The sequence below is a fragment of the Falco biarmicus genome, chromosome 4 (assembly GCF_023638135.1).
Source record: "Falco biarmicus isolate bFalBia1 chromosome 4, bFalBia1.pri, whole genome shotgun sequence".
Taxonomy (NCBI): domain Eukaryota; kingdom Metazoa; phylum Chordata; class Aves; order Falconiformes; family Falconidae; genus Falco; species Falco biarmicus.
The window spans coordinates 15,052,239-15,080,002 of NC_079291.1; the positions used below are offsets into that span (position 1 = coordinate 15,052,239).

Here is a 27,764-nt window from a genome sequence, read left to right on the forward strand (position 1 = left end):
GTGTTATTTACCAACAGCTGATTAAGCATCTGGTTTTTTGCCTCATCCAACCTGGAGTAAGCACAGCCCATCCACCTTGGCTCATTCACCAGCTAACCTTCTCCCACACCAGCCAAGCAAAAGCTGTGTGTAACCCAGTGTGTTGTACGAGCCACGCTGCACAGACAGACTACGCACCACTAGGTGATTTACTGGTACTTTAACATCATCATTCAAAACTGACTGACAGCAAACAATACAGAAATTAATACCAGCTTAAACTACCCCTGCTAGACTTTCCTCTGCACTAGGCCACCCTGCACAGCTCAGCCCTTCACTGCCAGACTGCCAGCTGGCATCTTTGTTCCCTTTACAGAGTACATAGGAAACAGGACTCAAGCTGCACCGAGTTAAGAGGGTACCCACTTACCGTGGCTCGCCAGCGCTTCAGCATCAAACAGGGAGCAAAGTCCCTCAAAGACAGATACCGATGCCCCCAGCAAGATTAGAATGGCCAGAGAAGGAAGGAAGAACACCTTTATCCAAAAACTTGACTGAACCTTTCAAATAAGGGACTAAAGGCCCTGCAATAACTGGTGGCATGGTACTGTTTTTGGTTATTAACAGCATAAGGAAAGATGCAAATGCTCACTACTACGAGGAAAGGAAAATACAATCATGGGATTGTGGAAAACCAGTCTTCGGAAAGGACTTGAAGGACAGGGAAAAAAAAGACTATATATGTAGTAGTTACAAGACATAAGCAGCAGCTGAAGAACAGGACACACAAGAACACCCAGATTACATGGGAAAAGCAGAAAAACAGCCAGCAAGAAGACATAAATGCACTGGTCTGCAACCAGAAGATGTCGATACAATTCAATATGCATGTGCAGCAACAGAACATGGAATGTTCAGTCATTCATTGAGAACCAGAAATACAAGAGTTTTCTGGAGAATCCTATTAAATAGGTTCTCTTTAATCTCTAGGAACATGCCCAGATAATCCTATTTTGCCATTAAATTACACACAAGATTTTGACGTCTTATTTTCTGGCATTTGTAGTAGATAACATTATTGCTTCACCAAACCATGACAGTATTTCTAGAAAGTGATCACAAGACTTAAGCATCTGTCTCAACTGTCAAGACACAGATAATGCGTTCTAGACCTTCTGGGAGTAAGCTTCAGAGAAACCTTGCAACAAAGTTGTAATACAAAGAACACCACCATCTTTTCTCAACCCATTTTTCCCTGTCACCACAGGCATAAGAACAAAAAAAGCACAATTCTCTCCTCCTTCAGAGGGTCTCAACAAGGATGTGTTTACACTGAAATCAGAACACCACAACTGGAAAACAGATGGGCAATATTAACTGCAAAAAAACCCACCCTCATACACAAAACATTTTATTAAGTTCTCCTCAACTACATATACTTCTATATCTGCAGGGTATCATTTAACATGAAAATAGTTCTCACTCAGAGGCTCAAAACCTGTATTTTGTAATGATTTTAATAGCTACAGGAACATATTAAATCAAGTGATAACTTTAGGATACGTACTCTCATATAAATGGTACTATACTCTGGTAGCTTCAGGAAGGGAAAGTTTCCCTTGAGTGCTTTAACAGAAAACATTCTGGTTCCCCAGCAGAGCATCCATTATTCCTGAGCTATCACAGGACCTACTGGAAAGAACAATGGGGTCATTTGTACTGATTATTTTTAAAATGGTCCCACTTTCAAGTGGCTCTTTAGGAATAACAAGAGGAAGATTTACTGATATTAGAAATTAGTTGTTCAAATGAAGTTGGAATCAAAATGGAAATCTTTGTTTTCCACTCTGCATTGAAGATAGAAACAGCTTAAGCTATGAACAAGAAAATACACTGAAAATGCACAAACTGACTGATTAAAAGGGCTCCATTTTTGTCCTAGTTGCTACCACGCATTTGTGAATCACGTTTGTTTTGGGAAACTGTGAGCTGTCTGTTGTTGTGAACAAGGGTATGTCTGGGAGTAAGTAACTGAAAGCATCAACAGCACTCCAGCTTTTCTTGCTTTCTTCTCCATGCCCTGCCTCAGCAATTAGAGAAAGCCAACAACATACCAACACTACCAAATGCAATAACACTGATAATCAAAGCGCAATTTGTGTGTAAAAGTCTTCAAGTGAGTTTTGGGAATGTGAGATCTTGTAACTTTTCTGGACACACTGACATTCAACATCTGATGTACCTGATCACCTTAATTCGTTCACAACTTTATCTTCCACATAGTTCTGACCAAAAATACTTTTGCCCAGAACACAATATTCCAAGTTACGTTAGAAGTTTGTGCTGAATGAGCTTCACCTCTCTGCCTTCACCCAGTTTAACATTCACCCCACCGAGGTACCGTGGAATCCTGTAAGCTGCACTCCAACAGCTTCTGCCTTGTCACTGTTAAGAACAAGTAAATAGACACATTCAGAAACAAAAAGTCATCAATGCTTTTCCTTCACACAAGCTGTTTCATTGTTGGCACTTGCGGAAACTATGAGCAGAGCTTGGAAAAAAACCAAACAAGCAACAAAAACATCCCCAAAAAAATCCCCACAAGTCAGTCTGCCTGGTCTGCTGCAGAAATGCATTTAACACCTGCATGAGAAAGTCAAGTTCTGGATTAAGGGAGAGAATTTGCCTTGGTCTTAAAACCTTTTATCATGGAGGGAAGAAAGCAGGCATAAATGAGTATGCCTGCTTCCTTTCAGACTTATTCAATAGCTTCCATTTCCGTATACACAGTGGAAAAAAAATGTTGTTTTGACTATCAAATCTATAGAAGCACTGTCTCTATGGCCTCTCTTGCAAGGCAAATATTACCACCTAACGCAGGGGTGCACACTTTTCCTTTAAGCATTCATCTAAATCTTCCTGTTGCAGAAAAAAATCCAAAATACAGCTGAGCATTATTTACAAGATAGCTAGAGCAGCCCATGAAGAGAAACAGACATTGTAGCTACTAAACCCACGAAATACAAAACATTAATATTATTCTTTAGTCAGCCTCACCTGCATATATTGTATTTGTAATAAGAAGACTACACAAATTGTTATTGCAGTATCTTGTATTTACTCCTGACATCCAAACTTTGTGTACAATTTATAAGTCAGATGATTACTTTTCTTGATGAAAGTTCAATGCATTTCATTCTTTCTACTCTGTATGTCAACAGCAGCCTCCATACAGGATTCAAATAACTCATCTACCTAATACAATATAATTCAGCTTCTGCCTCAATAGCTGTATTGCACCATTTCTACCAGTCTAAATACAAAGACTGTTTGGGGCCAATAAACAGACCTGGATGTAAAGAAATATTTCATTTGCAATGTCTGAACTTCATTCTTCAGCGTAAAACTGTTTGCAGGAAGACCACAATTCCCTTAAGTTTATTACCTAAATCTTTTTAATCAGGCCATTTTACTCTGAAAAAAACCCCCACCCCTTACCTGTAAATATTTGTTAAAGGGACTCACTCAAATCTTGCACTTCATAAGAGCAATGACATAAGCACAAAGACTTGCTCCTGCACACCTCCTCCGTACTAAATCCAGATTTTGGACTAACCCAATACATGCTTAAAATGGAGTGTTTGCATGATTAATATATGATAAGCTTAAATTTTAAATACACCAAACATCGCTGTCATCTAATAGTACATCTGCACAATAGTTTGGACTATGACTGCAGCGTAGCTAAGTCCTGATCAGGAAGTACCTCGGGTACTGATTGCAGTATGCCTGTGGCAGGCCAGATTACAAAAGCCTGCTCCAAAACTGAGTTGTGGTTAGCCAGCACTGCATTCCACCTTTTTGTTAAAAAAAAGTTATCCAGCTGTAAGTACCTAGGCAATGCAGCTTAATGCTAACAGCCACATTCACATCAGAAAACAGCCAAGATTTGAGGGTTTTGAGGTAAAGAAAAATACATCAGTCAGCCATTTCTTGGTTCTGACCATTTTAAAAAAAGTTACATTCATTTTTTGTTTGCAGTGTGTTTTGGGGGGAAGGGGTTAAGTGTCATACAGCACAAGTTTCATACAAATAAAATAAACCACTTGCTGTTTCTCAGTCATTTGAGAAAGGTTTTCTGCATTCAGTATTAACACAATTTACCTCTGAATCTAAGGCAGAAATGAGTTAGTAAACCTTATTCCTCCCTCAAAAGCAGTAAAAGATACCGAGCTCTTCAGCCACATACCCATATCCCAGCAATGCCAGAAGATACATTATTTGTAACATTGCAATGTTATTCTCATCCCTATCTTGGGACTGCAGCAACAGCAGTATACTGTAGTCACAAAACATCTGGAACTCCTACAAACGTACCCAAATGTACAAATGCTACCCAAAACCCACATATTGCACCCTATGGTGATTATTAAGCTGTGAACAATTTTTAGCTACCTAGCTCACATTCTGTGCGCCACATAATACTTTTATTCATTAGTCCAAAATGGCTGCTTGACCACTGCAAACATTTGCGAACTTAAATGCTTCCTTAAAAGAGGGGGGGGAAATACCTTTCTAGGGCTTCCAAGTAAAATGTTCCTTTTGTTACAGGTCATCCTTTTGCTACGCATACTCTCATACTTAATTATTTAGTTTAGACCAGGAGCAGAGCTTTGAAGCAAAACCACGTACTGTGAGCTAGTGTACACATGAAAAACCAATTCCCTTTTGAGTAAGAGAACCTGAAAACTGTACTCCAAGAGTTGTACTTCAAATGCAGCCTGCTGCCAAACTGGGACTTCAAATAACCCTGAGGGCTGCATCAATGCAAGGGCATCTGACTTGTACCTACTGCATTTTTCTCCTTCAAGAAGCTTCAAACTGCACAGTTGAGTGGGGACATTCAGCCCAAGGTGCTAAGCTAAATCTAATATAAAGTAGCCCACCTGAATCAATAATGAGGATTTGAGATGCTTCAGTGCCAATAACTTTGATCTGCTCATCCATCCTTACTGACCAAAGCATTTGCTAATTTAGAGACAACCTCAGGGTGTCAAGGGATTGAGAGAGCTTTCCGCTCCTGGAATCTGCCTGGAGCTACAGAGCTCTGATCATGTAGTCTCATTTACTAACTACTAACTGATGGTTAAACACTTCAGAGGGTTCTAGGGTGTTGAAATACCTCCCTTTTATGCACTTGAAAGAGTCCCACCAGAAATGTTCTTCCCTGTTTTGTGTATCACTTAGTAAAACAGAGCCATTTAGTGGTTTTACAAAGTATGGCAAGTTTTACTAAATTCTTTAAAAAAAAAAAAACCTGAAGCTTCTTATTTACACAAAAGAAACCTAAATAATTTCTTCAGATGCAAAATGGCCCAAGTAGACACTGGAGCAAATCAAAGCCAGGTTATAGCCTGTCTAATCTGCGAAATAGATTAACATGCTGGCTCACCCTCAGTAATTCAGAATCCAGGCATAATCACTGAATTGACCAAAGCAACATAATAAGACTTGCTTCAAGCATTCAACTTGCTTATTTCTTTGCTAATTCACATCTTACATCATATTTTTTTTAATTTAAAAACAATTTCTTCACTGAGTGGGTGGGCTCAAGAGCCAGTCAAAATGCCTACTACTATTTTAATACACTTTGTCAGACCATATTGAAACAGCCATTTGCAATAGGTCTGGCTTTTACACACACATATACAAAATCACTACTTAACTTTTACATAAAGGCTGAATTTGATCCCAAATAATTTATTGAGTTGTTTTAAATCTGGCACTTTGATATACCCTCTTATAAACCATGAGGGTTTATTTTCTGCTCAGAAGCTACCTTCTAATAGGCATAATGTTGACTGCTTAGTTAAACCTCTAACAGGAGGCATATAAACAGAGTTTCATAGATTAGTGACAAAATATGACAAGCAGTTTATTTACCTTCAAACACTTTGCATAAAAACAAGTACAGCATTTCTCATGCTAGAAGAGGTCCATTGTTTTTACAGCAAATTAAAGGGACAGGCATCTTGGGCAACTCTAGACTACATCCTTATCTAAAGTTGAAAAGATTCTTTAATGGCTTTAAATCAAATTTCCTAGATAACCCTTGGGGAAACACCACTTCACTTTCTTAACAGCACTTTTGTGCCCAGTGATGCAGGCAGGCACACCAAAGCCATCTGCTACCCCAACATCACACAAATCCTTTTACTCAAGAAGCCCTATACTACAGTTTAACTATATTCCATGTTTGGTTTTGGGGTTTTTTTCTTTTTTCTTCATAGTTAGGGGTTAGGAACTCTTTGGCCTAGCCAAATGCAATCTTTTCACAGAAGTATCAACACTCAGGGGTTATGTCACATGCTATCAGGGATCTTCTCAGGTATATGCCTCCCAAGAGGGGCTCTTCTGCTTATGAAACCATTGAAGAATGTTTCTAAGCTAAAGAACTGAAAGGTTTCTAGAATCATTTATTATAAAGCCTCATAACCAGCAAGTATGAAGCAGACGAAGGCATCCAAAACCAGAACAATACTTGGTTAACTGCCAGTGGCATGGCTATGTCATTTAGAATAAATAAGTCAAGAACAAAAGCCAGAATAGCAGCAGCAATAACCAAAAAGATGTTTAAGTGACAGTATAAACTTGTAAAGCATACAGCCTTTCTCTCCAGGTCCCCAAAGCTGCTGCTGTGACCTTGTTTGGCCCTGTTTGACCATCAAGTCATCAATCAAGACAGAATAATGTTTTTCTCAAAAAGCAATGCCAGTCAGAACATCACAAATAAAAAGCCCCAAAAAGAAAAGGAGGAGGGAGAAGAAGGGAGAAAAAAAAGAAAAAAAAAAACCAAGAGAGAAAACCGCCCCACTGTTCTCCACAAACCAAACTTTCTCAGGACAGGGAACTGGCCTTCAGAAGGAGCCCGTCAGCCTGTTCCCCCCTCAGGCCAGCGGGGAGCGGGAGCATACTGTAGGCAAGACCTGGGTCTGACCTTCGCAGCTGTGGGTGCACAAGCGTGCTCTCACCCAGCTCTGTGTAACACTGCCCCTCGCCGCTCTGAAGTTCCTTGAGGCAAATATTGCAGCCTTTTATAAATAGTTCTTCCTTGTGTAAGGCTCGCATTACACTGGCAGCTTTTTACAGCTCCCTCTACTTTTATTTAATGTAGGCCACCAAAAGTGCCTCCCATCCCCCCTCCCCCCATGAACAAATAAAACTGAAAACAGTTAAAAATTAATGTGTTCCCTTTCCTACAATGCATCACACTACTGGCTGGGAGATCTTAGCTAGACATGCTGTGTACCTGCCTTGGAGAGAGAGAAAGCTGGTTGACCAACACTAGCACAGAGTGCATGAGAACTGCATGTGCAGTCAAAGGAGGAATTCATCAGGTAACAAAACCAAGCACAGAAGTACAGCAATGCAAACTACAAACACCTCAAACGTTCTTTCTGTTCAGTCATGTACATGCAAGGTGTTCACTGAGGTAGATCAAGACAAGATGGACACAAGGGGCATGGTCCAATACTTGCTGAAGAGAAGGAAAGCATCTAATGACTTAAAACAAAAACCAAATCACCAAATCATTTGGGATTAGGCTGCTGTTGTATTTAGCATGTATGAACTCCTGACTCATACACAGCTGATACACAAGCTAAACTACAGGAACGTACACTTTGGTACATTAACACATACGCTACCTACCAGCACATCTCCTCGTACCGCTATTAAAAAAAAAGCGGGTATCAAAGATTTCTCAAACAGTTCAGGTATGGGGGAAACTATACACCAGCAGCAAACCAGATCCTCAAACAGTATGAATGGGAGCAGTGATACCAGAAACCTGAAAAGCGTTATTTGTTTATACACCACAAGAGCATGAAACTCCTGACTTCTTCACTTTGCCATAAGTCTCAAAGACTTTCAAAAGATAGGCAAGTATTTGGTAGTGCTTTTCCACTAGCTGGGATGAGCTGTGGGATGACCACAATTTCTCTAAAATGCTGCAGGGGAGATAACACCACTGTGTCTGCTCGAGTCCTCAGCTCCTTTCCCATCCACAGGAGAACCAGCAAGAGCACTTGACCAGAAGCAGAACAGAGAAGAAAGGCATAAATGCACCAGACACACATGAATTAGCTACTAGTAAAAGGGAAAACACAACAAAGAAAACCCCAACAACCCTACCGAACAGTGCCTGGACCTAGGACAGCATGCAGTAGGTAAAGGTATTCAAATGAAAATGTTACCATTCCAAGCCAAAACCCTGATTAGCGAGCCAAGCCCTATCTTCTTCTTCAGGACAACACTAAAGGGCAAGGGAAAGTAGTGAGAACAGCTGAAAGACCATGCTAGAATGGTGGTTCCCCACTGCCTACTACTACTGTTTAAACAAAGATACAATTAACCTAATTGCCAACAACTTAGGGCCAAGAGTTTTAGTCAACTAACCCTAAACAAAGAATAGACTGACTCAAACCAGATATTCATCACTATTTAAAACTGGGGGGGTGGGGGGTGTAATCTTGTTTTGCATTATTTTTTTAAAATTTCTCACACTTCACAATGACTTTTAAGAGTCTACATGGAGATGGTACAATTTAAATTTTAAAAATAAGCTTGTTCACAGGATTGGAGAAATGTCATCATTTCACATTTTAATAGCTGTCCTGAAAACATTTATACAAAATATCACATAACAGAACTAAGAAGAGTACTGCTTTTCTTTACTATTTCTTATTAACAGAGACAGTGAGAGCAGGGGTAAACCAAACCAGATCACAGAAAAAAAAGAAACAAAATGCCTTACAAACTGCCCCAAAACAAACAACAAAAACCAACACAAAACCCAGAAAAACCCCCACACCACACCTGCTGTGTCCTGATCCACTTACTTTCAGACTGAGTTTATTGCTTTAGACCAAGTTGAATAATCATTTAAAAAGATGTTTAAGAAAAAAAAAAAATAATCACCAAACAGACCAAACCCAACCTGTTCAGTAAGAACATCCCCTCCCTTCCTCCCTTTTTCCTTTTTCTCTCCCTAGAAAGTAAGAACTTAGTAACTTAGTTTCCTATTGCTGCTACAAGTAATTTTAAAGACAGCTATTAGGAAGCTTACCTTCAAGGACAGTCAGACCACCGAGTAAGATGCTAAGAGGACAGGCTTTGGCTCACTAGCACCACTGGCACTCGCTCCCCGGCAGCAAGCCTTCCCACGTGCTTCAGCAACCAGCACAATCCAGCGAGAACCTCCCTCACTCTTCAAGGTTGTCTTACAACCCTGAACATGCACAGAGTTCCTCAAAACCCACCCCACAACATCTTAACTGGCGGTTAACACCCCTGGGCCTCATATCAATTTTCTTTTGTCATCTTTAAGTAGTTATGTATGGAACACTTTCAACCGTATACTGCTATGTTTGAGAGGACATGAGTGAACTGAACGCAGCTCTGTCACAAGCTCCATAATTATAGCCCTTCTCCAAAGCTTTGGGCTGTAGGGAATGTAGATTACAGCCTCTGCACCAAAAAGAAAGCTAGACCTCCAACACTTGTGGGCACCCAGGCCTTACAAGTCACTTAAGGTACCAGCATTGATGATCAACATTACAAGACTACATATTCCTAAACAACCAGCAGTCCTAGGCCTCAAACCAAGCACCTCTGTCACAGGGACTTCCCAGCAACCGAGACATGAGCTGCTGACTAACCAGGGTGCATCTCAACAGACCACTCCAACGCAGCACTGCTCCCCTTCTACTTCCATAGATGCTAATGGCTACAACAAAAGAAATTTCACAGTCCTTCTTAAAATGCTACAGTGTAGTTCAAAAACTGGCACAATTATTCTGTTGAGTCATTTTTCTGCTTATGAAGTCTGTATGTAAACATCAAGAGTAACATAGGAAAAAAAGAATTTGCTATTTAAAGGTTGCTCTGTATATACCCAGTATTACCATATACATGTGTCTGTGTTCTTGGGAACTAGAAATGTTTATCTTAACAACAGGCTGTGGAATTTTAGGAAACCAAGCCAATTATTCATGGCTTAGTGCCATTAAAGTCAAAGTCACACTAGCAAAGATTTTGGAACAGAGTTTTTTAGAAAATTCCAGGGGCATTAACATGAACATGGCAAAAGCAACACTTTGATGCAGTCTTTAAAAAAAAAAAGTCTCCTTACAAGGTAAGAACTACACAAAAGCACAACACAAGTCAAGGGGTAAAAATGCAAATTAAATGTAATACATGCTCTGGTTCTGCTTCATTTGCAGACTAAACTATCTTACTTATTTATGCAATGAAGCTGAAATTCAGCATTGTGGCTTTCCCCAAAGGACCACAGAAATTAAAATCTCAAGTCACTCGATACACAGGGATTAAATGGTTCCAAACAATCTGGAAATAACTGCAATAACCCTTAACCATGGCGTTTCTTGAAGTTGTCCTCAAATTCCTGTATGCATATACATATTCTCCAAAATGCACAACAGACTGAAGTTTCATGCCCGGTACTCTTACCGCAGTCATGGCATAGGCAGTACGAAAGCACTCGACCAAACTGCCCCCTGCCAGATCCTGCTCTATTGTAAATCTCTGTTGATGGAGACCTAAAACTATTATAAGTGGACTAGGCAAGCCAACCTGCTTACCAACCAGTCAATTCGGTTTCCCACTTATCAGCATGCCTTATGGCTTATTCATATCTTAGCACCCAGTCAGAAAGCACTCTGAGTATACCAGCAGCCTCAGGCAAGCAACCGAGCCAGCCTTCCGTGAGGGGAAACAGTTCTTTGATGAACCTTATTCCTTTATGTCAAGGGTGGGGTTTTTTTTCTGTGTGTACTCTACAACTTAATTGAAAGACTGAAATTTCTCTGAAATTGAAAGTTTTCACTATAGTATCAAAACAAACCTTTGTTCAGGCAATAAAAGAAACCAGACAAATGTACTAAAATATTACAGACACATGGTAAAGGTGAAAGTGCACAGAACAACATGTACGTTTACAAGGCTGGAAAATACAGCATTTGAAGCACTACTTCATTCAACTGAAAAATATAAAGTTATCACTAATGTTCCCCACCTCAGTTCAAAAGAAAGCCTCTCTCAATAAAAACATCTTAGGATGCTTAGAAATTTCTTGCTTCAAAATGTTTTTTTCATTATATAAATCTGGCAAAGCAAAAGGTCCCATCAGCCTCAGCACCACAATTAGGAATCATTTTCCTCTACACAATACACATACTCTATCACAAGCAAGGTTATCATTCCAAATACTAAAATTCCTCAAAACAACAAAAATATTTACTCAGATTTAAGATCGGAACATCTTCTGGACTTTTAGTACTCACAGTTACATTTGAAGAAGACTATATTTAACACCACAGGAAAGTATCACTAAAACCAAAGTAATTGCCTGACTATTTTAAGACTTTTGCCCTTTTTGCTTGTGCACTAAGAAGCAAGCTTCTGTCAAGGCAGCTATGGAAGATTCAGATTTCTAGATCAACAAGAAAAATGGAAAGCAAGGCCTACAAGTACAACCCTGAATATAAACACAGGATTTCCTGAAAGGAACAGATCTCTTTACCTACTCTCTAAGGTCCCCGTATAGATTGCTCATTTGACATACAAACTCTTATTTGAGCTAAAAAAGGTAAAATGGCCACCAAGATTTGACGCTGAAGCCAGTAATACTAAAAAATGCCTTGAAACTGTGCACCCTCAATTTCATTATTTAGCCTTCATTACAATTTTAGGTTCTCCTGTACAGTATGTTCTAGCACCACACCTCAAAGCTTTATCCCATCTCTTTTACTGTCAAGACAGATTATTAAACTTTCCTTGCTATTAAATAAGGTCTGGGGAGCGCTTCCTTACAGCTTGGTGTGTCTGACAGGGAAAAATTAACTTGCTTGGAAAGGGCTGCACATCACATCATTAACAGAGAATTTTTAGAAAAATACTTCTGTATTTTACACAGGCACTGGCTTCCCTGAAACAAAGTCACCTTTTAACTCCTCCTACAGTTCATGTAAAATAGCTTCTGATTTACATTTAGTCATGCTTTAAGCACAAGCAAGGTGACATATTACAGTTTTTCTGCCTGAGGGTTTGGCTTCCAATAGAATTTTCAGCAACAATGCTGAAACAACATTAAAAAGCATACTCAATAACAGCAGCAGAGATCTCCAGGCCATCACTTGTCCAATAAAGCCAAAACTTGTTTGTGTTTAACCATTTCTTGGTCACCCTTTTGGTCAGAAGAACAATAGGAGTCCAAACAGTTCACTCAGCAGTTGAAGCAAAAGACAACCGTATCCCAAAGAGAAAACTGGAGTTATCTCCCCTACCAGGACGCTGGGAATTAAACATTGTAGTTATTCCTACCGCAGAGTAGAGACACAGGTACACTAGACCACCCCTACTTTCCTTGCTGTTCTGAATCCAGACTCTGTTTTCAAAAGCATACTGTTTATTCGCCTGTACCAACCAACCATGGGGTTCAAAGACACAACCCTCAATTTCTACTAAGAACCATTTTCTGTTCTCCTCAGTAAAATATTCTGCCACCACTTTGAAACTATCAGTTTGTGATATTCCATTTTTCTTCTGTGTGCTCTTAGGTCTCAGTAAGGTTCCACAGTCCATAGCAGTGAAGCTCTGTTTTTATGCACCTGTCCCTCACCATGGAAACAGAAATGGAAGGAAAAAAAATAGCATGCACATACCTAATTTATATTATTGAATAAAAAAATCAAAGTACCCTACTGATAGCCATTATTAAGCTGGAATCTCCACAGCCAAAACAGGAAGCACAGCAAGCCTCCCGTGACTCAGGCCTAGCAATAATTCCCTTGCAAACTTCCATCGTCATCAACACCAGCAACTGACGTGTCAAGGCCAAAATAAGCCACTGACCCATAGTTTAAAAAGGCAGCCAGCTCCTAAGCAGCACCAAGTCTAGCATAACCCCCCCAGAGTGAATGTCTTAGTAATGACAAGCAGCACCAGAATCTTCCTGGAGTTCTCCTTGTTTTAAGAGATCCACACGCTTCCATCCTAGGTCTGCAGTTCCACTGCTCGTGCCCTTGCTCCAAAGTTACAGTTCAGTCCAGACTCCACAGCCACCAAAATTCTCACCAGCTGCCTGCACAGCCCCTGCTCACAGCCCAAGCAATCTCTGCAATTTCAGTAAGACATGGTGCCACCTTCCCAGGGGTATGAGCCAGTGCTGAAACGCTCTCCGCCTCAGTCTCACTCTACCTACACTGACTGCAGTAGAAACACGAAGGTTTATTAATAAGCAGGAGGAAAAGGTCAGCGATTTCACTTGGATCCACAACTTTCTAGCTAAGATCAGTTGCACAGTATGCCAGAAGGGCCAGATAAGACACAGGCTTTCCCAGAACATACCATGAAACTCCCACAGAATCCAACTGCTAAATAAGTGCTTATACAGCCACATCGATACAGAACAGAAGGGTGTTTACAACTCCTACCAATTTCAGATAATCCATGCTAAATCTACAGTGAGGTCGTAAAACAAGTCCAGCAACAGACAACCAGCACTACATTTCTGGGAGGATTTTTGCAGAGTTCTCTCCTTTGAACTTTCGCACAGTGTCATTTCATAGATTTCCATTCTTCCTCTATCTTTACATAATGTTCAGACCTGAAGGCACTAAAAAAACAACAGAGCTGTTCATTAGCTTTTCAAAGGCCTATACAGAGATACCAATTTACAAGGCAATTAAGCCATACAAAACCCAAATCCATAGCTAGAACAAAGAAGAGTATTTTCTTGCTGCTAGAATGCATATGTGGAAGTTTATATAGAGTGCATGGTGTTTAGCTGCAGGTTTCTGAATTCAGACAGATTTTTCCTCTTTCCTCTTACAAAAGTTTATTCTTATTAGGCAAGGACCTTGTTTTTGCAGTCATGCATCACAACAATGTCACTGAAGACATATGAATCTGTTCCACTGATTTCTTGAAAAATATTTATTTATTTACAGTTCTGGTTAAAATAACATAGATGCACATTAGTGCACAGTGGTAGAGTATATTCTCACAGATGAAGGCAAGACAGGACTTTGAACATGCTCTACCCTTGCTCCAAATGTACCTGAAGACATTACAGCTGGGCAGCACTGCCCCGTCGTTCACAGTGCAAAAAGGCAAGTGGAGGACACTGGACACATCATTATGTTCCTCTGCACAGCCACCAGACTCAGCGACAGGCATACGTACGCCATCAAGTCTTTAAAACCAAACATGTAATGGTTAGCTACCACATTCCAGTTTGCATTCATCATCAGTTCCCCTTGCTGCAAGATAAGGGGCACCACCATAGCCACCAGTTTTTAACTATTATGGTCTGTGTTCTTTACAGATGTAAAAATAAAACAGAACTTTAGCTTAGCAATTTTGCATGTTACCCAGAGTACCTCACACATTCTACATGACAGTGGGCAGAAAACACCTGACCCAACACAGCTGAAGTGCCATACACATAATTTTCTTACAAACATCCTACATAGGCAAAGTTGCACCACCAGATTAAGCCCCAAAAAATCCACATGACTGCACATGGAGCACAAAAGTCCGTCACCATACAATAATCTCGGCATGACCAATGCCCACGAGTTAAAATGAAGAAAGATGACCTTCAGCATGAATGCATTCTGACTGGCCAGAAGAAAGAAAAATAAACATTTTGAAAGTTATTCTGAACTGAGAAAAAATGAAAAAAGAAAGTTGTTCCATATGAGATAGTTGATACTACCCCAGTATGAGGAGATAGTATGGTGGAATATATAAAACCTAACAATTAATAGTAAGACGAGAGGTGGCTCATAGTTCAGTTCAGACGCCTGCACATCTTCTATTGCGTGGAATGTTACTTTATGAAACACTGCAGCAACTGACTGAGCCTACCTTACTTTATCTTTGGTGCCCCCACAGCAATGAAACACACATCACAGAAATGTTTCTGCTATGTGGCAGCATTCCCAGGTATGTTATTTGGAGAAATCTCAAACAACTTTGAATTCCATTTTAAATTCTCTACCTGCAGGTTTTATTTGCAAAGATAAACATGCAAGTGAAGCAAACAACATCCATTCAGCCATGCACATGGTGAGTGAAACACTGGGGGTGATCTTTGACTTCAGCACTATATCAAAACACACATTAAAAATAACAAAATGTTGGAAGAGAGGAAGGGGAAAAGCACGGCAATGTATTTAGGGGAGTCTCACTAGCTATTCTGCCACCAAGAACGAAGCAGCATCTTTCCTGCCCTGAGTTCATAATGCAGCACATAAACATGTAAACTGGTTTATCTTACCTCAGATGTCTTTTTTATAGAATAGTTCTGTGAACAAAATACATCAAATTGAAACTCACAAGAGTTTTTTAAATATCAGATTTCAAATATTAAAAAGCTGCTTGTAGCCAAGTATCACAGTTAAATTAAAGGTTCCACAACTTATAACAACCTCCTTTTTCAGTGGCACTGTTGTCCACATCTCCCTTCCCTGGTTGCTACGCAATCAGGAAAAAGCCTGGCATATAAGCAAATGCAGTGTTTATTAATTTAAAACTCCAACTTCACAAAATCATGGAATGGCTTGGGTTGGAAGGGACCTTAAAGATCATCCAGTTCCAACTCCCCCACCATGGGCAGGGACACCTTCTGCTAGACCAGATTGCTCAAAGCCCCGTCCAACCTGGCCTCGAACACTTCCAGGGATGGGGCATCCACAGCTTCTCTGGGCAACCTGTTGCAGTGTCTCACCACCTCATAGTGAAGAATTTATTCCCTATGTCTAATCCAAATGTACCCTTTTTCAGTTTATAGCCCTTACCCCTTGTCCTAGCACTACAAATAAAAAGCCCCTCTCCAGCTTTCTTGTGGGCCCCTTTAAGTATGGAGGAGCTGTCTCTTCTCAGGGCTGAACAACCTCAGCTCTCTCAGTCTGTCTTCATAGATGTGCTCCCTCCTCTGATCATCTTTGTGGCCCTCCTATGGACTTGCTCCAACAAGTCCATGTCACTTTATCCAACCTGTCTCAGGTCAGAGCCTTTCCACTAACGCGCAGTGAAAACGAGCACTTCTCAGATTCACTCTAGTTAAATGCTGTCAGTCGGCAGAGATACAGGCAGCCTTTGAACATCATCATCACAGTGCAAAAGGAAGTTGCTGCCCATGCAATTTACTCATTTCCCCTCAATAACAGAGATTATTCCTAGCTGGATGCTAGCCAGCAAACCTGAGAAAAGTGCATTTTCTTTGCAAGTTACCAGGAAATAACAACATATAAAAAAATAGACAAAACAGCTGGGAATGAAAGGTACCTCCCCGCCCCCCCCCCCCCCCCCCCCCCTTTCCCATTCCAAACTGTTGGCAGCTCCCTTTTACAGCTCTCTGCCAGGGATCTGTCCCCCAGTGACTCTAAGAATCTAACCAGACGGCTAAAAATAGCTTCTCAACTACAAGACATGTACATTATCAGTGGAAAACATTTCTGTAGACCTAGTAATAGCCCCACAGCTCAGTCTGGTGACACAAGAAATTGAAGAGGCAGACTAAAGAATGCTTTGTCAGGTTAGGGAAGCCTTTAACGCATTCCCACCCATGTCCATCAGACTGAATGTATATTCTTTTCTCCAGGTGACAGATACTTTACAGGCAGTCTTGTGTAATAACATTATATGACAATTTGTAGGCAAGTGCAACATTCCCAACACTCGAAGTCATTTTTCTCACTATAAAACAATAATAAAGCAGACAAGAGATTAAAAGACTTGCCCAGGTCACTTTTGTATGGATACCCATGTTGTGGGTTCTGCTGCTTCACCGCACACTATGATCACTACAGGAAAAATGCACATGTGATCCTCCATTACCCAAAGTTTGGAGCTACAGAATTAAAGGCCAGTTACAGTCTCAAGGCACACAAGGCATGTTTCCACCAAACCGTGAGAAAGGAGAGTAATTTTTACAGCACTTCATGAAATGAAAGAGTGCTTTAACACCAAAAACACCCAGTTGCTTGTTCTCCTTGCCATCTCTAGAACTGAGTTCTCTGGTTTAACAGCAAGAATTTAATGGAATAATGGATTGGTCTGCTGTCCAAAACATTTGTACATAAAAACATTTGGTCTGGATTTTTTGAGGTAGCTGTAACAAAATCTGCCTCTAATACAAATGAATTGGAGATTGAGGCTGTCCTTTGCATAGATGTTCACTGAAAAACCCAAGATGGTAATTTCTGATCAGTAGCAAAGCAATGCAATATTGTTCAATACAGAAAAAATATAAACATTGCCCTCCTTTCACCTTCAAAAGAATTAGGTTTATGCTAACCAATAGATGCTAATCACTTCTAAATTATGGTAAATGGAAATATAACAGAGACATGACATCTTCAGACATTGCATAAAATGGCATTCTGCACTGTGTCACTGTGCTAAGGTACCATTCAAAATTTTCAAGATGTCTTAATAATAACATTGACTCATATTATCTGCATTTTAGGTTTTTTTTAACTCAAAAGGAACTTGCCATCTCTCAGAAAAACACAGGAAAAGTTAGCAAGGCTTTGAAACCTCATACGCAAAACTGTCCTCCCTATATAGACCACAAATTTCTTCAATCTCCACCACTCACTGCTACCAGAGGACTTGCCCAAAATGAATGGAACAACAGAGTTCTCATGTCATTACAGCAAAAACTCTGCAACCCATCACAACAGCCTTGGTTTGACTCTTACTACCAGCTTGATTCTATTTGGTTCACAGAAGTCAGCTTTGTTAACAAAAGCATTTTAAGTAGTGAAGCAGTCACCATCAACTTCAAAAGTTTTGAAACATAAAGGTGTCCTATTTACTCCATCTCTGTTTTTGCATGGGTGTAGAGGTATATTAACTCATGGAAAACAAAAACAACTTTCATAATGGTTACCTCCAAAGCTGAATCTCTGGTTAGGAAGTTATAGATCCATAAGTACAGTTACATGTCATAAACTGTGATCACATTAAGGGCTGTCATTTTAAGAAGTCCGGGAGTGATATCAACACCACCTACTCCAGACTTTGAACACATGCTTAAGAAGCATTTTTTCTTGTACAGTTTAAATCCCCAGCTGCTTCCAGACGAACACTATCATTTTATCGCAAATAAATTCCTGTGTAGAGTTGAACTGATACTTGGGAAAAAAAAAAAAAAAAAAAAAGAATGTTTTATTAACTAAAGATTTAAGAGCACGGGTGGGTTTTTCTCCCAAGCTCAGTGCAAATTTTAGCAAAGCAGAACTTTCCATGGCTACTGTAAACATACAGGGAATCCATTTGTCCATTTGTTTTTCCCATGACACTTTTCTAAGAGGGCAAGTCACATCAGTTACACTATGACCCTCCTACTGATGTTATGTTAATGACCACACCAGAAACCAGAAGTTTTCTGAACTGAGTTAAAAATTACTGTGCTGTTAATGTAATAACTGTTATTTGATGTTACAGTATTGGGAAACATACAAGTAAACTAGTGCTTAGGCATAACTTTAAAAAAAAAAAGTAGGAATCCCAGTGAACTTGCATCCTTTTTTAACAGGCAGAGTGAAGAATTTGTCTGTTCTAAAGACTGCCATTTCAAGATAAACATTTATACTCAAGGGTTGTTTGGTCTGGTTTGGGTTTTTTTGGGGTGGGGTGGTGGTGTTTTGTTTTACATTGCAAGGAGGGCACTGAAAGGGCGATGCATCTGAATTAATTTACCTGCTTCCCTCTCAACTCTGAGACGTGCACTTTCCCTACATTTGCCATCTCTCTCACTGCTTCACTTGTGGGAAGAACAAGAAAGGCCATGTTCAAAAGTCACCCACACTTCTCAGCAAGCAGAAAGATAATCTGACCAGAGCACCTACTTGTTTCATATTCCCAGTCCAACCTATCAGGAGTGTCACCAAACGTTTGCTTAAGACTCCACTGAAAAATGGCTAAATCAGACCAAGTGTCAGTATTGGAAGACCGATTTTCCTTCACTCTCCCTGGTACCCTGAGGTGTAGATGTGCAGTAACAGTTGCTGATGTACTGCATTTCCTGAGAATAAAGAGCGGGGTTAAGGGAGGGAAGCAAACAATCTGGCCAGAAACAAAAATAAGCTCAACTTCTCTTATATCAATACATGTCTAAATTAGAGTTTCCACATGATATCTGAGCTATCTATATTAAGCCTCTCAGGCCAGTCTTCCACTAAATTAAGCTCTTGAGTGGCTTAAAGTTCACATGATTTTTAGAGCCTAACTAGGCAGCTATTCTTTCTGCATCTCCTGTATTGAAACTTTGTCAGCTCCTTTTTTCAACTTCAGGACCAGCTCTCTGATGAAACCTTTCATGTGTGAAGTCAAACGACATCAGGAAGCACATTTCATCTCTTTTAGAGAAAAAAGATTTCAGAATGAGGTGGGATCAAAGAGAACAGCATCACAGTTGATGAGGAAATAGTTTCAGTATTTAAAAATATAGTAATAGAAATGTATTTCATTTTGAATGAAATGTATTGTGGTTTCCCTATCACTTCTAATCCTCCAGTTTTCCCAGTAATTCCTGTACAGCCCCATGATGATTTGAAGGCAAGCTGTACTGTTTTAAAAGGCCACATATTCACCTCAGTCTTTAATTTGTATTTGAAATGTGTTGCCTCAGAACAATTCTAACCAAAGTTCTAATTAAGAAGGCTAGTAAGCGTATTATAAATAAATCCAAATACTTTCAGTTTTGTTTAAAGAATGAAGTTACTCTGTTTTCTTCCTAGTCTGCAAAGACTGCAAGTCTTAGTACAGACCCACCCTTCGCATTTATCCAAGCTCCCTTCACACATTTCGAACCAGGCTGCTCACTGAACAAAACCTCCTGACTACAGAGCAGTTTCTAACAGCACCTGCCACATTTCCTCTGCCTGCAACTTTTCTTCTTAGTATCTGTGTTAATGCCACGTTTTGCGACACAGTTCACCCAAAATAAATAAAACCAATTTCCACTGCAGTCCATATTACAGCAGTACAGACATTAAGCATATGGGATACACAAGGAGGGGAAGGGGAGTGGTTTCAGGAGAAATAGAAGTCCATTGAAAGTATTTCTGATTTTAACATGTTCCCTCAAAAAGGCTTTCTCCACAAGGACTGAAAATTGCTCAACACCTGTGCAAGGCAGGAGTTCCTCTGTATGTTAGAGATAGATAAAAAAAAGTGGGGACAAACTCTGAATGACTGATGAATACCAGCACCTCACGGGAAGTACACTTAACAAAAAGAAACAAGAAGTGTGGGTGAGTGAACAGGGAGACTACAACTTTGTAGTCCCTGTACATTTATGTTCTTTATGAGGAGGTGAAACAGAAATTTACAAGAAGAGAAACCAAGACATACGAAAATGAACAACAACAACAACAAAAAAAATCTATCAGATTTATTTCACCGAAGGACACTACAGATTTTTAGTCTAGTTGCTATGGACAAGGGCTCCTACTAGAATTTAAGACTCTTCAGTTGCAATGCAATCCTACCTGAACAAGTGGGGACAGAGAAGGACAAGAGTAAAAAGAGCCAACAAGAAGGGTATTGTTAGCCCGATATGAACTCCATCTCTGTCCAACTGCAATTACAATCCTGTAACTTACCAAGTCATGTTACAGGTGCTAACAACTCTAAAACAAACAAAGTCTCATTTCACTCCCTTTGCTCTCCTACAATAGTCTAAACCAACTGTAGCACTGAGATTTTCGAGTGTGTTCAGGATTTTAGGCATTGCAGGGAGTGCCAGCCTAAAGCATTTCTCTAAAGTTTTAAAATGTAAAGCTTTTTATCAAGAAATGTCAACTTCCTTCAAGTCAGTCAATCACAGAGCAAGGAACAGCTATTATGGGCGTTGTTCCAAAGCTGAAAAGCCCTTTAAACTATTTTGGCTCCGAGATGAAACAGGGTTTGTTACAAAGAACATGTAAAAAATCAACTTGATTTCTTGGTTTAACTTGATTAGAAGCAGTTGCAAATTTTTTACAAATTCAGTAAACATACTAATTCTTTTAACAGAGTTCAGACACAGATAAGTTGTGGAGTAGTAAAAATAACTAGTTAACTGTAAGGAGTTCTTCCTCATTTGATTGCAGCAATGAAGATTATTACATTAAAATTCATTAGTATGCAAACAAATTCATAGCAGCAATGTTGGGGGCAGGGATGTCTAAATAGTTTTCCCACCTTCCAGTCACCAAAACACAAGAACTCTTCAACAGTAATCTAGTATTTTAGAGTGATCAAGATTTAAAAGATTATTCTTCAAGAAAAGTTCTATGAAGAAAATAGTTCACACCATTCCAAATTCATGCAGTAATTTTTAACCATTTTGCATTTTTCTGTTTTACACTTCCGGTGTCTAATACAGATAAGAAAATAAATAAATAAATACAGATAAGAAAAGCAAACTCAAACCACATTCAGAAAATAAGCTTAATGTAATGATGACATCCCCAGCACAAGTTATCTTGTGTTTCAAAAGAAACACTTGTGTCTAAGCTCCTTATATTGTAGGAATTTCTATTTTAACAATAGAACTAAGTCCAGGATACCAGTTAGATGGGCATCATTAGTAGCCTACTTCAGTAAACAGGCCCAAAGTTACCAAAGCATCTATCAGCATATGCAGAGATTAATACACATAGCAGATAAACACATTTCCTGCTTCTGGTGCTCCAGGATCACCAACAGAAATCAGTGACAAATGAACTGTCCTACAAATACAGGACAATATGAGTATCCCAAATAACTGCTATTTCTTCACAGTTGAAAGCCTTCAAAACTGTGCAAGTAATTCTGCTTTCACCGATTTGCCTGCTCCGAACACACCACTTGTTTAACAATAATACCATGATTTAAGATACCTGATGCCCATAACAGTTTCATCTGTAACGTTAAAAATATAGCTGCCTCAGATTGCTTCTGGTTTATTCTCAAAAAATTCTTACGGTGGCAGCATTTTAAATAACATGTCAGTTCACTAGAACTGCCTTCAGACTTTGAGGCAGGGAGAGAGAAAGCAGCCACAGCAAACAGTGGTCCTTGGCCCATTCAAGCACAGTACACTGTCGATGCCTTGCTTTTGCAGACGAAAGCATTAAGTCTTTTCCTCTGCCCCATCAGAACAAAACCTGCATCTGACAACACAACAGCAGCTCAGCATTATTAGAGAGAGACCAGGCAGTGTTATGCCATGCAATAGCTGAAAAACAGCATTCAACTAAACTGCAGAGTAAGGGAAACCAAAAAGTACTAAAGCAGCGTTTGCCACGTTCCCTTCCCTTGTCTGAGTTAATTTAAAACGTGGCTAGCAATGCCTCTGCATACACTACCTATATACCACACCCAAAGCTAAGCTCTAAGAGAGACAAACAGTGTAAGGGGATTACAGCTCGGTAGCAGCCATTGCTGTACCTGGTTTGCAATTCTTTTTGCTCTTGATCATCTGCACAGCATTCTTCCTTTCTTGAGCGTCCTTTTCCCTCCCAGAATGTCACCATTTGGCTAGCAGGCTTCTTTAAGCGTTGCTTCTATTTGCGTTTCCCCCCACATGAACAGTTCGTGATGCTGTAAGGTCATTTGAATGCAATTGTAACTTTGGCTCACAGACAAGTTTCCTCACCCTCTCTTGGCAGAGCAGTTACACAAACTACCAAACTGAGTCAAAAAGAAAGGGATGGACTACTCCTCTCTTCAGTCTGCTGCATTAAAACCCTGACCTTTTGAGCATTTTACAGTATCTACATCATTAATCATGTCCAAAATCTTTAGTTTGAGCACTGAGCACTATAGACAACTGAACACAAACACCCTCTGGACAGAACAGATGGTAGCAAATCTTTTCCTCTTAAACATCACATAGAAAGCATAAACAGGGAAGTGTATACCATAATGAAAACACTACAAAATGTTTCCAGAGTCTTCAAAAAAGCTGTAAGATTTATCTATAGAGCAAAATAAAGCAGTACTTTAAAACTGCACACATTTCAAAAGACTAAGGCTTTCTGCTGAAAGTCTTGAAACTTCAAGAAAAAATGAGAGAACAGAGCTACGAGCCCATCTGGCAATCACGTAAGCACTCCTACAAATTCAACCACACTTTACTGAAATTATCCTCCAAAGGAAAATCAGTCATGAACTTTGCCCTCCTCAAAATGGCATTTTTTATATAGTGCATGAGCCATCACCTCAACAAACTTCTGAGTTATAAGAATTTGGGAATAATTTATCATTCCTCAAGAAAACTACTGAGCCATCCTCCAAGACAGGTCACAACAGTTCTTCTCAAACAGCCTCCTGCCCCCTCACATGCAGGCCAAGTTTGCAATTGCAGCCACCTCTTCTCACAGCAGCACTTCTCTTTGTGGACTGATCCAACCCTTAGGGTCAAAACACAGGATGCATAAACCTTGTCTTCCAAGGGTAAGTCCGCACCAGTGACAAACCCTTGAATGTTTTTAGATATGAAATGTAATTCCCTCCCTGCAAACCTCTTCAAAACCAGATGCTCCTTCAGACAAAATAAAAGATAATGCAATTTTAAGCATTTCTTATCTGATCTTGTTTATTAGAAGTTACCTTCCTACACGTCTATCTAGATTTTCTAAAAAGTTCAGGCCTACACCTACATCAACGGTTATTTACAGTGCTTCCTAGTGCAACAAGCTTTTGGATGCTGACAACCCAACTCTAATCAAAAGAAGATTCCCCATTTTGGATTGCCTTCTTACTATATGAATACTTCAGACTCACACATGTTTTCAGATTGATTTGCATTCAAACATCTTATTATTCTTCAGTTCCAAGACTGAGCACAATTGTATGCCTGAATAACGTCCAGCCTTTAAGATACACCGCCATTTACTTTATCAGTGGAGCTGCAGATATTCCTAGTGCCTTTTCACACCACCGTCTTCCTGCTTCACAACAGTCCTGAGCCATGCAGTTCCAATATATTCAAGTGCAAGAACCGCTATGAGTATCAGGCTGTGATTACAGAAGACTGAAATTCACCATATGGTGAACAGTGGATTTGATGAGGTGATTTACATTTGCAAATGTAATTCTATTCTCATGTGTACTTCTATACCTCCATCTTAAACCTTAACATAAACATCTGCAAAAGGAGAAATTAAATTTGAATGAGAGTGATAGTGAAGTAACAAAATTTAACCAATGAAATATTTCACATAGAACTTTCAACTGAGAAAAACATTGTACCTTTTGTACTTCAAAGACAACATCTTCCCATCCCCAAGTTATTTACCCAGTTAGTTCCACTGTTAAGGAGGTAATTTTTTCCAGTACCACAGAACTTTAAAAGGCAGAGATAGAAAAATATTTTAAAAAAAAAAGTTTCCTTTTCCTCCCCAGGTGTGCATAAAAGAAAAAAAGAAGGAAAGTAGTACAGCAGCAGACCTTCAGCAGTCAGGTAAAGACAATCCAGAATTAACATTTGCAGCAGCATGCAAATACAGCACTTCACTGGCCAGGGAAAGGAATAAAATACTCTTAAAAGCTGAAATGGCAGAGAAAAATATTTCTTTTCACCAACATGCAGAGCTAAGAGAAAGATTTCCTGTTCATACCCTTTGTGTACAACTTGGGATTTCCACAGATGTTTCCCTGAAATCACAGCAGATCAAGTATTTTGTGAAAATCCAATCTTTGTTTTCATTCATGCATTTCACTCATTTTTCAGTTACGCAATTTACATTTTCTAAGAACTAAGAATTTTTCAACCAACAGGAGTCTCTGTAACAGTCATCCTCCATCTGTCTTGTCCACATATCTTCAGCAGCAGGAAGATTTGCTGACACTATAATCAAGAACAAACTGACAGTAAGTTTATTTATCCTTTGCCAGGCTATGTCTGTTAAATATCCAGCGAGATTAATTAGGATTTAACTCTACAGCTGACTGGCTACTAAACCTTGTATAGATTTGCTTGGGTTTATTATTTGGCAAAGTTTATCCTGAAACATAAGTTGTTGCTTTGTATGCAATCATGTATGTGAATTGCCAGATCAGTACACGCAGACCTTCAAGGCATTCTACTCCATTTCAATTGAAAGAATTGATTTGTTGTTAAATAAAGGAATTACCAACTAGTCATCTGACTTTCCCAGGGGAAAGTAGTTTCCATCAAGACAACCTGTTGAGCAGTACCTGGGTAAACTGTTACTGAATGATCATCCCCTTGCCTTTTTTTTTATTTATTTTCAATTTACAAATACAGAAGGCATGTATAAAACCCAAAGCACATTTTCCTTAAGATACCTGCAGTACATGCAGCGAGATTAAATTCTCACAGAGGTGCAATCAGCTCTGCTCCTGAAGACTGGGAAGACAAAAAGATAACTAAAAGGAGAACAGCAAATGACAGATTTGGACACCTAGGCATTACCACAGATCTAGCAAAATACAAAAACAGGACTTTTTTAAGCAATAAGCAGTTATTTCATGCTATTTACACACTGATTTTTATGAAGAGTCACCTTGCTGATTCGGTAAGATCTCCAAATCCTCAAGGCATTAACTAGATGTCTCCTGCCTACCCATAAAACCTTATGCCACCACAGCTGGAACAATCCTGTGCTGCATGACCTACACCATCCACCTGCTCACACTGCATATTCTCAAGACTCGCATCATGGTGGTACAGCAGCGGTATCTGCAGTAACTTGACAGTCCATTTGCTATGGGAAAAAAAAACCCAACCAACCAACAAAACCGACCCCCATAATAAGCCTACATGCAAAACACAACATTTCTCAATTTCCTTCACCTAAAACATATTTCAACTCAACATTTTTAAACTGTTTTATTTGGTAAGTTTGCAATGTAAATTTTACTACCATCTTAGCCTGGTGGTAAGGAAAAGACCACAGTCTCTAAAAGCTGCCTAAAGAGAGGTTGGAGGAAGGGAGCAGCCTCTCTGTGCTAATAACTAGCATTGCCTTACTAATGCAAGGTAACAAAAGTTTGTCATTTGTAGTAACTGCTATTAGGCACAGTGGGTGTACAGATGCAAACTGAAGTCATGGGCCAAAAAAGTTTACAGAGAAAACTGTGGATCATTTTTCCAGTTAAGTATGTCTCCTACACCACCCTTTCACACCCACACAATCAAATATGCGTTCAATCCAAAATCCTTTCCCTGCAGCTTCTGTGAAAACACTGTAAGTAGGCAGGATAAAGTATTATTCAGAACTAGAACATTTGGAATGTGTCTCAGCTTTTCAGATACTCCGACACAGTCAGTAAACAGCAGATTATTCTCTGAGCAAATGGGCTGAGTAGTAGACTGTCTTAATATTGAAAGTATAAACTAAGTTATATGGTTATTGTAAGAAATCTATAAACTAGAATACAAGCAAAGTTTAGTATTAATTCAGAAAGATTTAAGATCTTGCAAAAATAGGACCGTGCGTTGTAATAACAGGAACTGTTTCCACTTTCCTCCTTGTCTAGCGCACATTTGTGGTCTAGTATTAAAAAAAGTTTAAAGTAATTCAACCTCAGAAATAAGAATAAAACAAATGCAGCTTGTTCCCCCAAAGAGTCCTCTTCTGCCTGGCAATCCTACACCACAAAAACCAGACACCAAAACAACCACCATTACCACCCTCCAGAGACAAACACCAAAAAAACACTCAGGCCTTTGACCACTTCACATAATATAACAGAAAAAACCCTGGGGGCAGAAGTAGAAAGCAGCAGATTACAAAACATCACTCCCCGCCTCAGTTTTGTATGGTATTCCTATGGCAGTATCCATCACACCTCCATCAAGTTACCCAAGAAGTCATGCAGCTGAATTCACCTGTTCCAGACATCAGCAGGGACAGTTTTACTGAGGATTAAACCAAACCAAAGAGACTCTGGAGTCTCCTCCCCACCTCTGTCCTCTTTGCCCACATACAGTGCACTCACTACACAAGACACTAGTAGCTGCAGGTGTGTCTCCACATGATGCCCCAAGTATACAAGTGGTTTCCAGTTTCAATCAGCCACTGTGGATCCACCTTCATATTTAAGATGGAAAGAACAAGTTCTTCCTTATTCCAGAGTGTGCAAGTTTTCAATTCACACTTCGGTTTTACAAGTACACCAGAGCAGTACATTTAAAAGGAAACCTCACCACTCCGTGCGAATGTCAAAGGACAGATGTAGACGACAATCAATCCATGATGCCTACTCAGTGTATCTGAACGAAAATGGCTCTTAAAGAAAAGAAGAAAGAAGGAAACTAATGATTATTTATTGGAGAAATCAACATCTGTTTGGTAGACTTAAGATAGGTGCCTGTGCCAGGGACCTGCAGGGACTGGCTGAGTATCAGAGATCGGAGCCAGGGACAGCCAGCCTGTGGTAACGGGCAGCAGCTGCAGGAGGCTGCCACAGACAGTCGGTCCATCTGCCTCTACCCATGCAGGAGCCTGCTGTTCCAGATGGCAAACAGGTACTAAGGACTGTATGGCTTTTTTCTGAAATCAGTTTAAAGAAAGACAGCACAAACTCAATAGATTGTCAGCTGGTTTCAAATAAGAATTGGCTTGGTGTCATCCTGATTATGCTAAAAGCCCCCCAAACAGCATCAGGACAGTGCCAGTAGAAAAGCAGACAGCACACACATGCTATCCCTCCCTCAGGACCAAATTCCCTCTGTCTTCAATCTATTATTA

At 39.8% G+C, this 27,764-nt stretch overlaps 1 protein-coding gene across 5 annotated transcripts in view; it reads right to left on the bottom strand.

Moving 5' to 3' along the window:
• TRAK1 (trafficking kinesin protein 1) overlaps positions 1 to 27,764 on the bottom strand; it is a 140,923-nt gene that overhangs the window by 91,396 nt on the left and 21,763 nt on the right. The window contains exon 1 of one of the 5 annotated variants that reach the window (XM_056334475.1): positions 22,492 to 22,602. The exons of the other annotated variants lie outside the window; for them this stretch is intronic. Coding sequence (XP_056190450.1) covers positions 22,492 to 22,577 — 86 coding nt within the window. The 5' untranslated portion in view covers positions 22,578 to 22,602. Of the gene's footprint in view, positions 1 to 22,491; positions 22,603 to 27,764 lie in introns of those variants that run through there. 5 annotated transcript variants of the gene reach the window in all.